This window comes from Emys orbicularis, chromosome 25 (assembly GCF_028017835.1).
Source record: "Emys orbicularis isolate rEmyOrb1 chromosome 25, rEmyOrb1.hap1, whole genome shotgun sequence".
NCBI classification, from domain to species: domain Eukaryota; kingdom Metazoa; phylum Chordata; order Testudines; family Emydidae; genus Emys; species Emys orbicularis.
This window is the reverse complement of record NC_088707.1, coordinates 1,371,258-1,383,479: the sequence shown is the minus strand read 5'-3', so window position 1 is coordinate 1,383,479 and position 12,222 is coordinate 1,371,258. Positions and strand designations below refer to the sequence as shown.

Here is a 12,222-nt window from a genome sequence, read left to right as displayed (position 1 = left end):
TTGCTGTCTCATGGCTTTCAAGGCAGAATCTGGAACTACAAAACTTTCTTCCTGGAACTCAAATTGAATTTTTTAAATCTAATGTTAGGAGCTCTCTGAGCTCTAGGCCATTGGTCCAATCCAGTAACTGGATTTTATACAGCCAGTGTAGCAGATTCTCTTCGGTGTTTCCTCTCTTTAAAAATCAAATGATTTGTCCATTGTTCTTTACGTCACACCCTTCCTTACATTTAACTTGCTCAGAATACATAAAGGCTAAGTCTGCACTACGCACCTTTTAGTGACACAGCTGCTAGAAGGTGCGCAGTGTAGCCACTCTTTGTCGGCGGGAGAGAGCTCTCCCGACCACAAAATAAATCCACCCCTACGGGAGGCGGTAGCTTTGTCGGCAGGAGAGCTCTCCCGCCAACAAAGCACTGTTCACACCGGCGCTTTTTGTCAGTAAAACTCTTGTCTTTCGGGGGTGTGTGTGTTTTTTTCACAATCCTGAACGACCGAAGTTGTACCAACAAAAGTGCAGTGTAGACAAAGCCTTAATGTTACCCTTCTGTGCGTCTAGAGAAGACCCATTGGCCGCTGCTCTTTGTTAGCCTGCTCAGCTGGTGGTTCAGATTGTGTGTATTCAGGGAGTCAGTAAGGGAAGAGAAGTGAGATTACTCAGTGGAGCATCATCACTTTCTCTCCACCCAGGCCCAGAGTGAGTTCCTAGTCCCTGCTTTTAAAGAGCACTTACTCCACTTGGAATTCCAGTGTGGCTGGCTCTCTCTCTGGTGTGACCAAAGGGACAATACAAGAAAGGAATTGATCTAGCTAGCTTTTGGGTTCCCCTCAAGCTACACATAGAACTAGACAGGAGAGCCTGTGACTAACTCTTCTCCTCCTTTCCCATCTCCTTCAGTAATTCATTGCGTCAGTTCTGAGTTTTTCATGGTTGGCCGAAAGAAGCGAAGTCGCAAATGTAGCTTGTGAGGTGTTTGGTCCTGCTCCGAGCTCACCTACTCGCGGTTCTATCTGTTTCCTTTTGTGAAATGTGCCAGTTACAGTCTGAAAATAGGAGCACAGGGCTCTTTTTATTTTCAACGAGCACCTAACATAGCACCACTTTTTCTGTCCTGGGTGCCTTGGCAGTCCTGTGGCTGGAAAGCCAAACCCAGCGTGTCTTTGAGACAGGGAGAAGAAATAAAACTGTTTAAAGTCTTTTTATTTTTTTTCCAGTAAGAAATAAAATGTGATGGTAATGACAACTGCAGCTTTTTGGACTTCCTCTGATTTCTTTTTGGGATGAAAACTTAGTTCTTTTGCACCCCCTAATGGCACGGTTTCCAGGTGCATATTGAAGCTTTCCAGTATGTTCAGGGATCTTCAGAATTCAAACCACACACTCATGATTCATACAGGAATTCTAAAGCGTAGCCATCTTATGTAGGGAGGGGATCTCTGCTACAGTTGTCTGCAACTCCTGAAAATGGCTGTTGGATGGCATTTCTGTTTTTCCTGGCTTCCAGCCTAGAAAATTTCACATCGGTTACGTTAGAGCCCGTTGCTTCTAGCTGGTGTTCCTTGTCCTCACACAACGGTCACTGACCGTATGGAACAGCAAAGTCCAATGAAAAGAACTGTGATCTTGCACCCACTGTAGTGAGTCCTCTCCTCAGACAGGGCCAGACAATGAACAGAGCATCAACTTGGACACGATGTTCCGACTCTTCAGATGTTTAACTGCATCTTTGAATTAGTAGCAGGCCTAAGTCTCCTCTCTGAGCTGTAACGTTCGGTCACACGTTTGCACAGAGGTGGTAGATTATTTAAAAAATCTTTACCATTTTTTCCTTCAAAATTTAAAAAAACACTGATTTTTCACAAGAAAAATATTCTGAAAGTATGGACTGAAATAAACGAAGCAGGTATATTTTAAAATATACACCTCTTCTGCTGAACAGTCATAGCCTCCGTACGTATGCCTGGAGCGCACGCAGATAAGGCCTGATTCAAAGCCCCCTGCAATCAGTGGGTCAGATCATGTGTGATTTTATATTGTCCACAACCTAGCTGAAACGGAGCTTTGCACGATGCCCGGTTTTTAAGTACAATTTTAAAAAATATTAAGCTCATGGAAACACTCCAGGGAAAGTGGCCCCATCCCAGTGGGAGGCAGCTGACAGAAGACAGTGGGACTTCTTGAGCCAAGAAATGACCGTAACAACATGGAACACAGTTGTTGTGTAGAACAACTGCAGAGCATTTACTGGGAAACTACAGAAGCATAACTCTGAAGTGAAGTCATATTTCCCCTAAACATAAGTGCCTCAAACCTGTAAACTCAGTAAGAGCAAATCTGCTCATGAAAGTTTGGCGATGGGAAAAGCAACTTAGCAAGATAAAATGAGATCTCAAGTACTATGCTGAGACTGTCACTTGGGTTACTCTTATCCCTGTGGAACAGTTAAAGTTTCTTGGTCTCCAAATAATCTCCTATTAGCATTCCTTTGTAGTCTAACCATGAAATCCATGCCCTTCCAGTGCTGTCTTTTCTAACATGGAAACTCAAAAGAACAATAGGACCAAGTACGGCTGTCCTAGGAGGAACAGCTCGGTAAGAGCTTTGTGTCCGATTAGTTGTCTGTTTGTAGCTGGGGAAGAGGAGTCACCTATATGGAATTTTGTCTGGTGGGTGGGTCATTCAGTCTTCATGGAACAGAGAAGTCATTTAACATACGCCTTGCTGGAAAAACAGATTACTGTGAGGTCTGCCTGTCACGCCCAATTGGAGAAGATTTATTTTGTACTTTTTCAGAAAATACAGCTTCCTCCATCAGTAACCTGAACTATGTTTTTGACTAATGTTTAACTACCTGTTGAAACAATAAAGCTCTCAAACCTTGGCAGTGATATCGTCCTTTGCACATCTTTAGTTCCCCCTGTATCCTATTCCTACGCTGGAGGGTAGGGATAGGATACAGAGGGACCTAGACAAATTGGAGAATTGGTCCAAAAGAAACCTGATGAGGTTCAACAAGGACAAGTGCAAAATCCTGCACTTAAGACGGAAGAATCCCATGCACTGCTACAGACTAGGGACCGAGTGGCTAGGCAGCAGTTCTGCAGAAAAGGACCTAGGGGTTACAGTGGACGAGAAGCTGGATATGAGTCAACAGTGTGCCCTTGTTGCCAAGAAGACTAACGGCATTTTGGGCTGTATAAGTAGGGGCATTGCCAGCAGATCGAGGGATGTGATCATTCTCCTCTATTCGGCATTGGTGAGTCCTCATCTGGAGTACTGTGTCCAGTTTTGGGCCCCACACTACAAGAAGGATGTGGAAAAATTGGAAAGAGTCCAGCGGAGGGCAACAAAAATGATTAGGGGGCTGAAGCACATGATTTATGGGGAGACGCTGAGGGAACTGGGATTGTTTAGTCTGCAGAAGAGAAGAATGACGGGGGATTTGATAACTGCTTTTAACTACCTGAAAGGGGATTCCAAAGAGGATGGATCTAGACTGTTCTCAGTGGTACCTGATGACAGAACAAGGAGTAATGGTCTCAAGTTGCAGTGGGGGAGGTTTAGGTTGGATATTAGGAAACACTATTTCACTAGGAGGGTGGTGAAGCACTGGAATGGGTTCCCTAGGGAGGTGGTGGAATCTCCTTCCTTAGAGGTTTTTAAAGTCAGGCTTGACAAAGCCCTGGCTGGGATGATTTAGTTGGGATTAGGTCCTGCTTTGAGCAGGGGGTTGGACTAGATGCCTCCTGAGATCCCTTCCAACCCGGATATTCTATGATTAACAGATCTTTGTTGCAACATGACTCAGCTGTACTGGAAATGCAGGCTATGACTTTTATTTCCCTTTGGCTAGTAACTTGGCTGCTTGTTTTAAACATCTCCTTTATCTCTGTATTTGCTTTTCATTAATACAATTTGTGGCATCGCTGTTTAGATTAAACACAGCCGGGCATGTCGTTCACTTCCTTGAAACCCCTATTCCTAAACCTTGGAGAGAGACAGAGCTTATCTAGTGACAAGGGCCTGTGATCAGCCAACCCTCATGGACCTGGCATTTATAAATTAGCTTTGCATTTCTGAGTGTTTGTGGAGCTGCCTTCTTGGGGGAAGCAGTTCTCCAAACAGATCTCTAGGGCTGAGTGGGACTGAGAGCTTCCCCTTCCTATCCATTAGAATGACAGGGGTGGCTGTGGAGTTGGCCAGGAAGTCACTGAAGGATGCTGGTGTGTTCCAGTTGGGAGGGATGTGTGGAAGCTCCCTGTGACCAGGGTTAGGAGCACTCCTTGGGTTCTGCGTGGAACGGATGGGTAGCAGCATGTCTCAGATAGAAGACGTCAGGTCAGCTCATGGGGTGGGGGCTGAAAGTTTGGCTTGGCATTTGTTGCAGGGGAGAAGATTATCTCTGCAGCCACACTGTCAGCTTCAGGCTGAGGGTGTGAGAAGCACTAGAACTAATGGATCTCAACCTGCTAATGTTCCAGGGGAACCATACAATTCGGACTTGGCTCAGGTCACTCAAGCATCCATTTTTCCCAACCTGTTACCCATCCCTGACTCCAGTGAATTAACCCCACGCAGCACCCTGTGGATGGTACACCTCATCTGTTAACCGGCTGCCACGCATCTGCACCACCATCTCAAATGTATTGTTAAAGTTACAGAACTGGGAGATTCCAAGTCCTTGCAACTATTGTAGGAAACTCAATTAAAGATGGAGTCAGCTGTGCAGACTTTTTCTCTGAGCGATATTGAACCTGCCTAATTGCTGGTGCTGCAGGAACTCAGTCAAACGACCAGGCACTGCCTGAGCAGCTCATTCCAATTCATTTCCATGCTGGAGTCCCAGACCCATTTCCATCACCCCAGCAATACTCTAGTCCAGGGGTTCTCAAACTTTTGTACTAGTGACCCCTTTCACATAGCAAGCCACTGAGTGTGACCCCCCCCTTATCCATTAAAAACACTTTATTAATATATTTAACACTATTATAAACGCTGGAGGCAAAGTGGGGTTTGGGGTGGAGGTTGACCGCTCGCGACCCCCCATGTAATAACCTCACAACCCCCTGAGGGGTCCCAATCCCCAGTTTGAGAACCCCCTGCTCTAGTCCAGGTTGAGGAAGGTCAGCTGATTTATAGTGAATTGTGTCATTTTGGCGAAGGTTTTGTTCACCAAGTCTGTATTCTTTTTTCTGAGTGTCTAAGACAACCCCGATGGCAGATGCCTGCAGCTCAGGGTGCTTCTCTTCCAGCCATGTGGAGAGCATTTTTTCCGTGCTCTGTGCTGCCTGAGCTGTATGCCACTGATTCACAAATGCTCATAGAATGTGCTGTTGCTCACCCATTGGAGGGCAGTGACATGGATCTTAAATATCCCTTTTGGCTGTGAAGCATTCATTTCTTGCATGCAACTGCTTCTGAGTCTCACAATGTCTGGATCGCTCCAAATGGAGGGGTCCCCGGGGGGAGGGTCACAGTTTTGGGTGGTGACATCAAAATAGACTTCATACACCACGAACGTGGTAAGCCGCAAACAGCTGTGTAAAACAAATAAAACGGAATATTAATGTGCTGCTTTGTGGCCAGCTGTTCTGAGCTGTAAACTGAGAACTAAGGTCGGGATGGATGGACAGGCGCACACCGACTGCCCTGCAAAGCTCTTGGTATTCCGTCACCAGAGGGGGAGTATTACTTTTCAGAAGGCATGGATGGGCTGGAATCCTACTCGGCTTGGAATCCAGTGGGCAGACGTGGGTGTAGTGAGACCCAGATCCCCGCCCACTGGTTCACAACTATTTGTTGTTTTAAGTTTGTAAAAGGCCCTGAGCTCCTGGCAAATCTCGTGACCATAAGCCGCGTACGACGGCTTTAAAAGGGTATCGCCGTTTCGCTTACATGTGGGAAGGGCGGTCAGCCATGCTGAAGATAAAGCCTGGCTGAATAATCCTGACGGATCTAACCACAGGCAAGGGCCACTTGACTTCAAAGCAAAGGAGGCGCCTCTTTCAAGGGCAGGCCCTGAATTAGGTTCCTAAATCAACACTTCAGCACCCACTTAGGCACCTGGATGGTGCACTGCAGCTTATACACAAACATGAAAATTTGACTTCATGGCTTAACGAAACGCCTTTGTAGATGCTCTCATGTTGGGGAAAACACTTTACCTGTGACCCTGCAGCTCCTGGGGATCTCATGGGAAAATCCCCAGGCATGCTGTGTCAACGAGCAGTTGGTTGGAGAGGCCTGTTAATATGAAAACCCTGAGAGGGAAGGTCCTGGGGCTTTAGTACAAACCAGAAACGTCCCTGTTTACTTGAAGTGCAGAGCTAACGATTTAGTGAATTCTTGCATGGCACTTGATCAGAAACCAGAGACACTCTAGAAAGTTATGCAGTGAAGCAAGCACACCCGGGAGCAGCAGGCATCCACCGCTGCAAAGCAGAGCCGTGTGCTCTGGACCTTCATGGGAGCAAATACGAAGAAGCATATCAGGAACTTTCTTTTGTTCGGCTTTGGAGTTCTGTTAAATGAAAGGGACCTGGTATCCCCATCTACTTAACCCCGCTATTCCCGTGCTGCAGCAGCTTCTCTGAGGCTTGGTCTACACTAAACCCTCAAATCGAACTAAGGTAGGCAACTTCAGCTACGTGAATAACGTAGCTGAAGTTCGAAGTACCTTAGTTCGAACTTACCTCGGTCCACACGCGGCAGGCAGGCTCCCCCGTCGACGCCGCGGTACTCCTCTCGTCTAGCTGGAGTACCGCAGTCGACGGCGAGCACTTCCTGGTTCGACTTATCGCGTCTTGTCTGGACGCGATAAGTCGAACCCAGAACTTCGATTGCCAGCCGCCGAACTAGCGGCTGGGTGTAGACCTACCCTTAGACTCGGGTTACCTGAGGTTGTGACAAGGACTTTGAGCATGCCTGATAGGAGCTGCCTGAGCAGGGGGATCAGAAAGATTAGCAGTTGTGGTTACAATTTCATCTACTTGTGATTCTGTGTGGGACCCAAATGCTCACCCCTCTCCCCTCTTATTTCCCCTTGCTTCCAGAATAGGCATTAGTCACAGGGCGCTTATTGTCAGGGTTCCTGCAAAACACGAGGACCTTGGCAACAAAGCTTTCGCTCCCACGCGGAAACTCCTGCTCATCCCAGGGACTCCTTAGCAGGGAACTTGGTCCCTGTGTGCACAGGCAGGCAGAAGAATCTATCCACAAAATGTTGTTTGTCTGAACGCTTCACTCTTTGGCTCTGTCAGGAGAGTGTCATCTTTGCAGACTGGGCCGTCAGTGACTTTGCGAGCTGTATTGTGGTAGTCGCTCAGGACTTCTCGAGTTCGGTCGCTTTCCAAAGAATGTTCTCAGTGTCCTTGAGACATTTTTCAGTTCATTCCATTTAAAAAATATTCATCATGTAAAATGTTTCCTAAAATAATGCTGAAAAATCTCTCTGCTAGAGCTCCTGCGAGAGTCACCTGATTCCTCAGAGCGCCGATTTGGTTCTAGTGGACAGGAGAATGGAAAGTGTTTCTCATGGGGCACACAGAAACACTACAGTTGTTTTTAATATGAATCATAGCTTTTCTTTCCATATTTGGCAGTGTTTGACCCTCAGGCAGCTGTCCAGGGTCATTCCTTTCCAATTTAGTTTATTAGGGAAAACAAACGAAAAAGCGAAGTTAATGCCGAGGTTCTGAGATAACGTGCATATCTCTGTTTCTCCAGGAGCACCCCGTGAGGGCCAGGGAAAATGTGTTTCAACAACTAAACCCAGATGACTGACTGGGGGGGGCTCTAGAACTTCCCTCTCCCTCCCCCGCACTTTCTAAAGTATTTAATAAGAAAAGTTCAAACGTGAAATGTTTCATTCGCTGTAGCACATTTTCTGTAGTCTGCGGGAGAGGGGGACTGTGTAATATTCCTGTCCCCATTTGTACCGTTTTGAAATAATCCTGACCAGGACTTTAGCAAGAGCGACCATTGGTCATGTGGACTTACTGGCATTGCGGCATGTTGGCGTCAATCTGTGGGAGACCAAGTGCTCTGATGGGAGGGTGTCAGAACCTGGAAAGGCCATTTTGCTCACTTTTATAATGTGCCGGGGACCGTGTCAGAGCCTTCAGTGATAACTGTGCCTGAAGCTTATGAGGGCTCCCAATACAGCGACTTGCAGCTTACTGAGAATTGGGCAGGTCTAGAGCAGATTTCTGAGAAAACCACTAGTTCAGGTCAAAGACGGCAACACCGCCAAGCCCCAACTGGGATCAGAGCCCCATTGTGCCAGGCTTGGTCTAAGGCCCTGATCCTACAGCAGGCTCCCCCTGGGTGCAGTGCTCCGTCCAAGACGGGTAAAGGGTGTGAGGAGGGAAGTTTGATCATCTCCACTTTGTCTGGGGATAATGTCCTAATGGCGTGGTCTATCAGTTTTCCAAGGTAAGTTGGTGGAAACTCAGTTGCAGAGGGTGTTTTAAAGCATAACTGGGCAAAGCCCTCAAGAATCTTCTACAGAGAACCATCCTGGCCCTTCCCAAGGGCTGGAGCAGAGGGGGTCTCTAGATTGCCCCTGAGTGTTGGTCCAATCTCTCTCTTTAATTTTTCAAGAAAAATGTAATGACTAAGGTGAGAGACGAGGACAGCAGGCATTCTTACAGCCCTCATAGAATCATAGAATATCAGGGTTGGAAGGGACCTCAGGAGGTCATCTAGTCCAACCCCCTATTTTTACCCCAGTTCCCTAAATGGCCCCCTCAAGGATTGAACTCACAACCCTGGGTTTAGCAGGCCAATGCTCAAACCACTGAGCTATCCCTCCCCCAAGGAAGCTATCCCTCAGCCCGAAGGAAATGCAGACGTACACAGCTGATGCTGATGTTTTTCACTTGTTTGTTCTTTGTGTTCTGGTGGGGTTTGTGGGGTGTCTTTTTGCCATGGGAAGCCCCAGCATAAGACCATGAGATCAGCGTGTGTATAAATGTAATCTATAGAACGTGGTTTTTTTTAGAAACAATATCCTGTAGGAGACGTGTTCCTTTCGTTGTCATCTAAATAGTTCCATGTGACACCAGCTTCATGGATTTCCCCCCATGTTTGTTGTTCGTTTAAAATTGATCTTTCTCCATGAAAGCAGCATTTTGACAGTTTTTTCTCCATTCTGTCCAGGAGCTGGGGGAGAGGAGAAATCTGTAATAGTTCGGTTGGGTCCTGATCCCTTCCCTCCTACTGAAAACTTCATTTCATCTGCTTGTCCCAATATGCAGGGTTGTAGTCAGTCCCCACTTTGCTTCTGACACTGTAAGTAGCTGCTGCTGATCATTCTTTCTCTCTCTCTCTTTTGCAGGGTTGAGTTCCAGAATAAGTTCTACATTGGCACTGGATTCAAGTTCCTCCCGTTCTCATTTGACAACATCCGTGAAGGAAAATTGGACGATTAGAGCCCCCCTCAGCCTAACTGAGCAGTGTTAGACTTGAACGCTGGTGTGTTGTGCTGTGGTTAGCCCTTGTCCCCTGTGTGTTTGTGTTGTGAAGTTGTGTGTAGCTCCCCTGCCATGATGTGCTGCTTCTGAGAAAATAACTTCTATTGCAGCTGCCCGAAGTATCTGTCTGAGGCTGTTAAGTGGAGAGCTGTGACGTCACTGTAGCAAGCTTAGCTGACATCGCTTCGGAGTCACTGCTTTCCGCCCTGAGCAAACAGCTTGTTTAGTGCTGTACGTGTTTACAGTGGGGGTTGTACAGGAAGTGTCTGGACTTGGTGTATTTAATCATGTATCGGTTTATGATATTGTACAGTAATTAGCTCCTTGGCAGATTCCCGTAAAGCACTGTGGGGAAAATACAGCCTCCTATTGCATTAGGAACAGGACGTGCAAACTTCGGCCTGCCCGTAGCCCAGCTAATCTGAGAGGGAAGCATTTAGAGGGAAGAGTCTGATGTCTTTGCCGCCTCTGTTTAAACAAACTGAGATCCACTGATGCACAGAGGGGTCTTGGGGAAAGCTGGGGCCATGTGCAACCCAGAGCAGTCCCTCTTGCTTCCACATGTGCAGCGTTCTTACTGTGCGTGAGTGATCTGTTCTCGCGGATCGTGAATGGTGCTTTCTTCACACCATACTGCTGGGTGGGTCCTAGCTCAGGGAGCCGGGGGCAACAGAGCACACTCCCCTCCCCCGGCTGTTGTCAATTCACTGTAGCCTCCTTCCGCCTGCTTTTGCAGTTTCTAGCCTGCAGCATTCCTGCCCGCTGCCTGGGGCTGGGGGAGCTGGGCAGATGGGTTCTGACACGCTTCGCGGAAGGGTCCACTCTCCCTTTCCAGCCCTGCCTGTACTCTCAGCCCGTGGAGTCGGGTCTCTTGTTTCCTCAGCAATGTCCCAGCGTTACTCAAACTCGACACAGGCATGTGCCCACCACAGTCTGCACCTAACTTACCTAAACCAGCACCCAGCACCCATGCTCAACTGTAACCTGGGGAGCATCCCCCAGAGCCTGCCAGCAGGGACCGGCTTACCCTGGCACAGCCCGACCCTGCAGCCTGCCCGTCTGTGTTGTCATGGGGGCTGCAGTTTGTCTGCCCTGCTGTCTGCGCAAAGAGAACGTACCTGCTTCCCCGTAACTCTCCAAAAGCCCAGGCATGCAAGCCAAACAAACCCAGGGCTGGTGCAGTGCGGCAGGGAGTGTTTTCTGTTTCCTCTCTGGGACTGGGCTCAGTCAGTGCTGTTTGGGCTGCTGGCAAAGTGGAGAACCCGGCAGGGTCCTTGGGCTATTCAGTTCCCTCAAGGGCCGAACGCTGGGCTTCCACAAAATTCCCAGCTCCGGCTGACCTAGAGAGCCAGGCCCTGGATTCAGAGACCTTGTGACTAGATCAGTGCCAGAGTCCTGCTTGAACTGGTGACGGTCTGTGTGGTGTGGGAGGGCCGGGCAGATGTCAGTGATGTCCGTCCATAATGGACCGGAGTGGTGGAAGCAGGACATCCTGGGCATTTGTTTGGTCCCTACTGGAGCTGCAGTCTATAATCATGAAGGTGTTTCTCTCCCTTCTCTGTCACACATGTACGTGTGCACAGATAACTGCATCTGCTACCATGGAACCTGTCTCATTTCTTCTGGTCTCAGAGGCTCCATTGCGATTGTGATTGTCTGTATCTCTCCATCTGCCAACGCTGGCCTATTCTTAGCAATCATGCAACCAAGGAGAGTGAACTCTTGGCATTTTGTTCCGAAAAGTCTGTTGTTCATCAGTGCCGCCCCTCTGGGGCTGGGCTGTATGATGCTGTCGCTGGGACTTGGACACCAAGTGCAGGGGAGGCTGGTAATGTTACCAAACCCACATGAAACTCCACATTCTTCCCCTCCCAGTGGAGAGGAGGGGAGTGGTAGGAGCCGCTCTGCGGGACATGGGCATTGCGTTCCCTGCCGGCTTGGTGGGGCTGAAGGACGGGCTCCGGGCTGCCGGGACGTCAGATGTGCACCTTTGACTATTGCTTAATGAAGTTAGTAAAATCCGATATTCCAGGGACTCTGAGGGTTGGTCATGCTAAGTAACTCCCACACACTCGGACATCCGATCAAGTTTTAGATGGCAGATAATTGCCCCAGAGAACCTCCCAGGCACAGCCGCACTTGTCCTGTCCAAAGTCACCTTGTGAAGGGGGCAAAGGCTGGGACTCATTGCAATGGCCTCTGTGGGAACAGGGTTTAAGGGTCACTCGGAGGGCAGCAGGTGCCTGTTCCCCTTGTGCGGGGAATAGTCACTTCCCTGTTGGAAATAGCCTCAGGAGTGGTGATGTGTGTTTAAGCCCTCTGTGTTGCACAGCCTGCTGTAACAGATGCACTGTATGGGGGGGCGGGGGTGGGATAGATACTAATGAAACCATGACTGGAATCATTTAGAACTGGCCATCCAATGGGAAAATGCCATGAAATGCAGGATTCACCGAAGTGGTGTGAGAAAAGTGCGCAGTGAGAATTAAAAGGAACAGCCCGAATGTCTGAGCGAGGCTGGGTGGGGCAGACGGGTCCAGCCGGGTGTTTCTAGCCACAGCCTGTGTAACTATCCCGGTGTGGGAGGCGCACAGGGATTTGCAGTAATTGAGCCGGATTCTGTTTACATGTCGTTTTTACTGTGTGTTTACAATCCTGTTTTGTGCGCAGTGCAAAGTGAAATGAAGTCTGGTCTGCAGCCGAAGCCGTAACACTAACTACCCTGCTGGCTTTGTCGTGACTCACCCG

At 48.4% G+C, this 12,222-nt stretch overlaps 1 protein-coding gene across 1 annotated transcript in view; it reads left to right on the top strand.

The window, feature by feature from the left end:
• ATP6V0A1 (ATPase H+ transporting V0 subunit a1) overlaps nucleotides 1-9,996 on the top strand; it is a 46,145-nt gene extending 36,149 nt beyond the window's left edge. The window contains exon 21 of the mRNA XM_065422770.1: nucleotides 9,339-9,996. Coding sequence (XP_065278842.1) covers nucleotides 9,339-9,432 — 94 coding nt within the window. The 3' untranslated portion in view covers nucleotides 9,433-9,996. The remainder of the gene's footprint in view (nucleotides 1-9,338) is intronic.
• The last annotated feature ends 2,226 nt before the right edge of the window (nucleotides 9,997-12,222 follow it).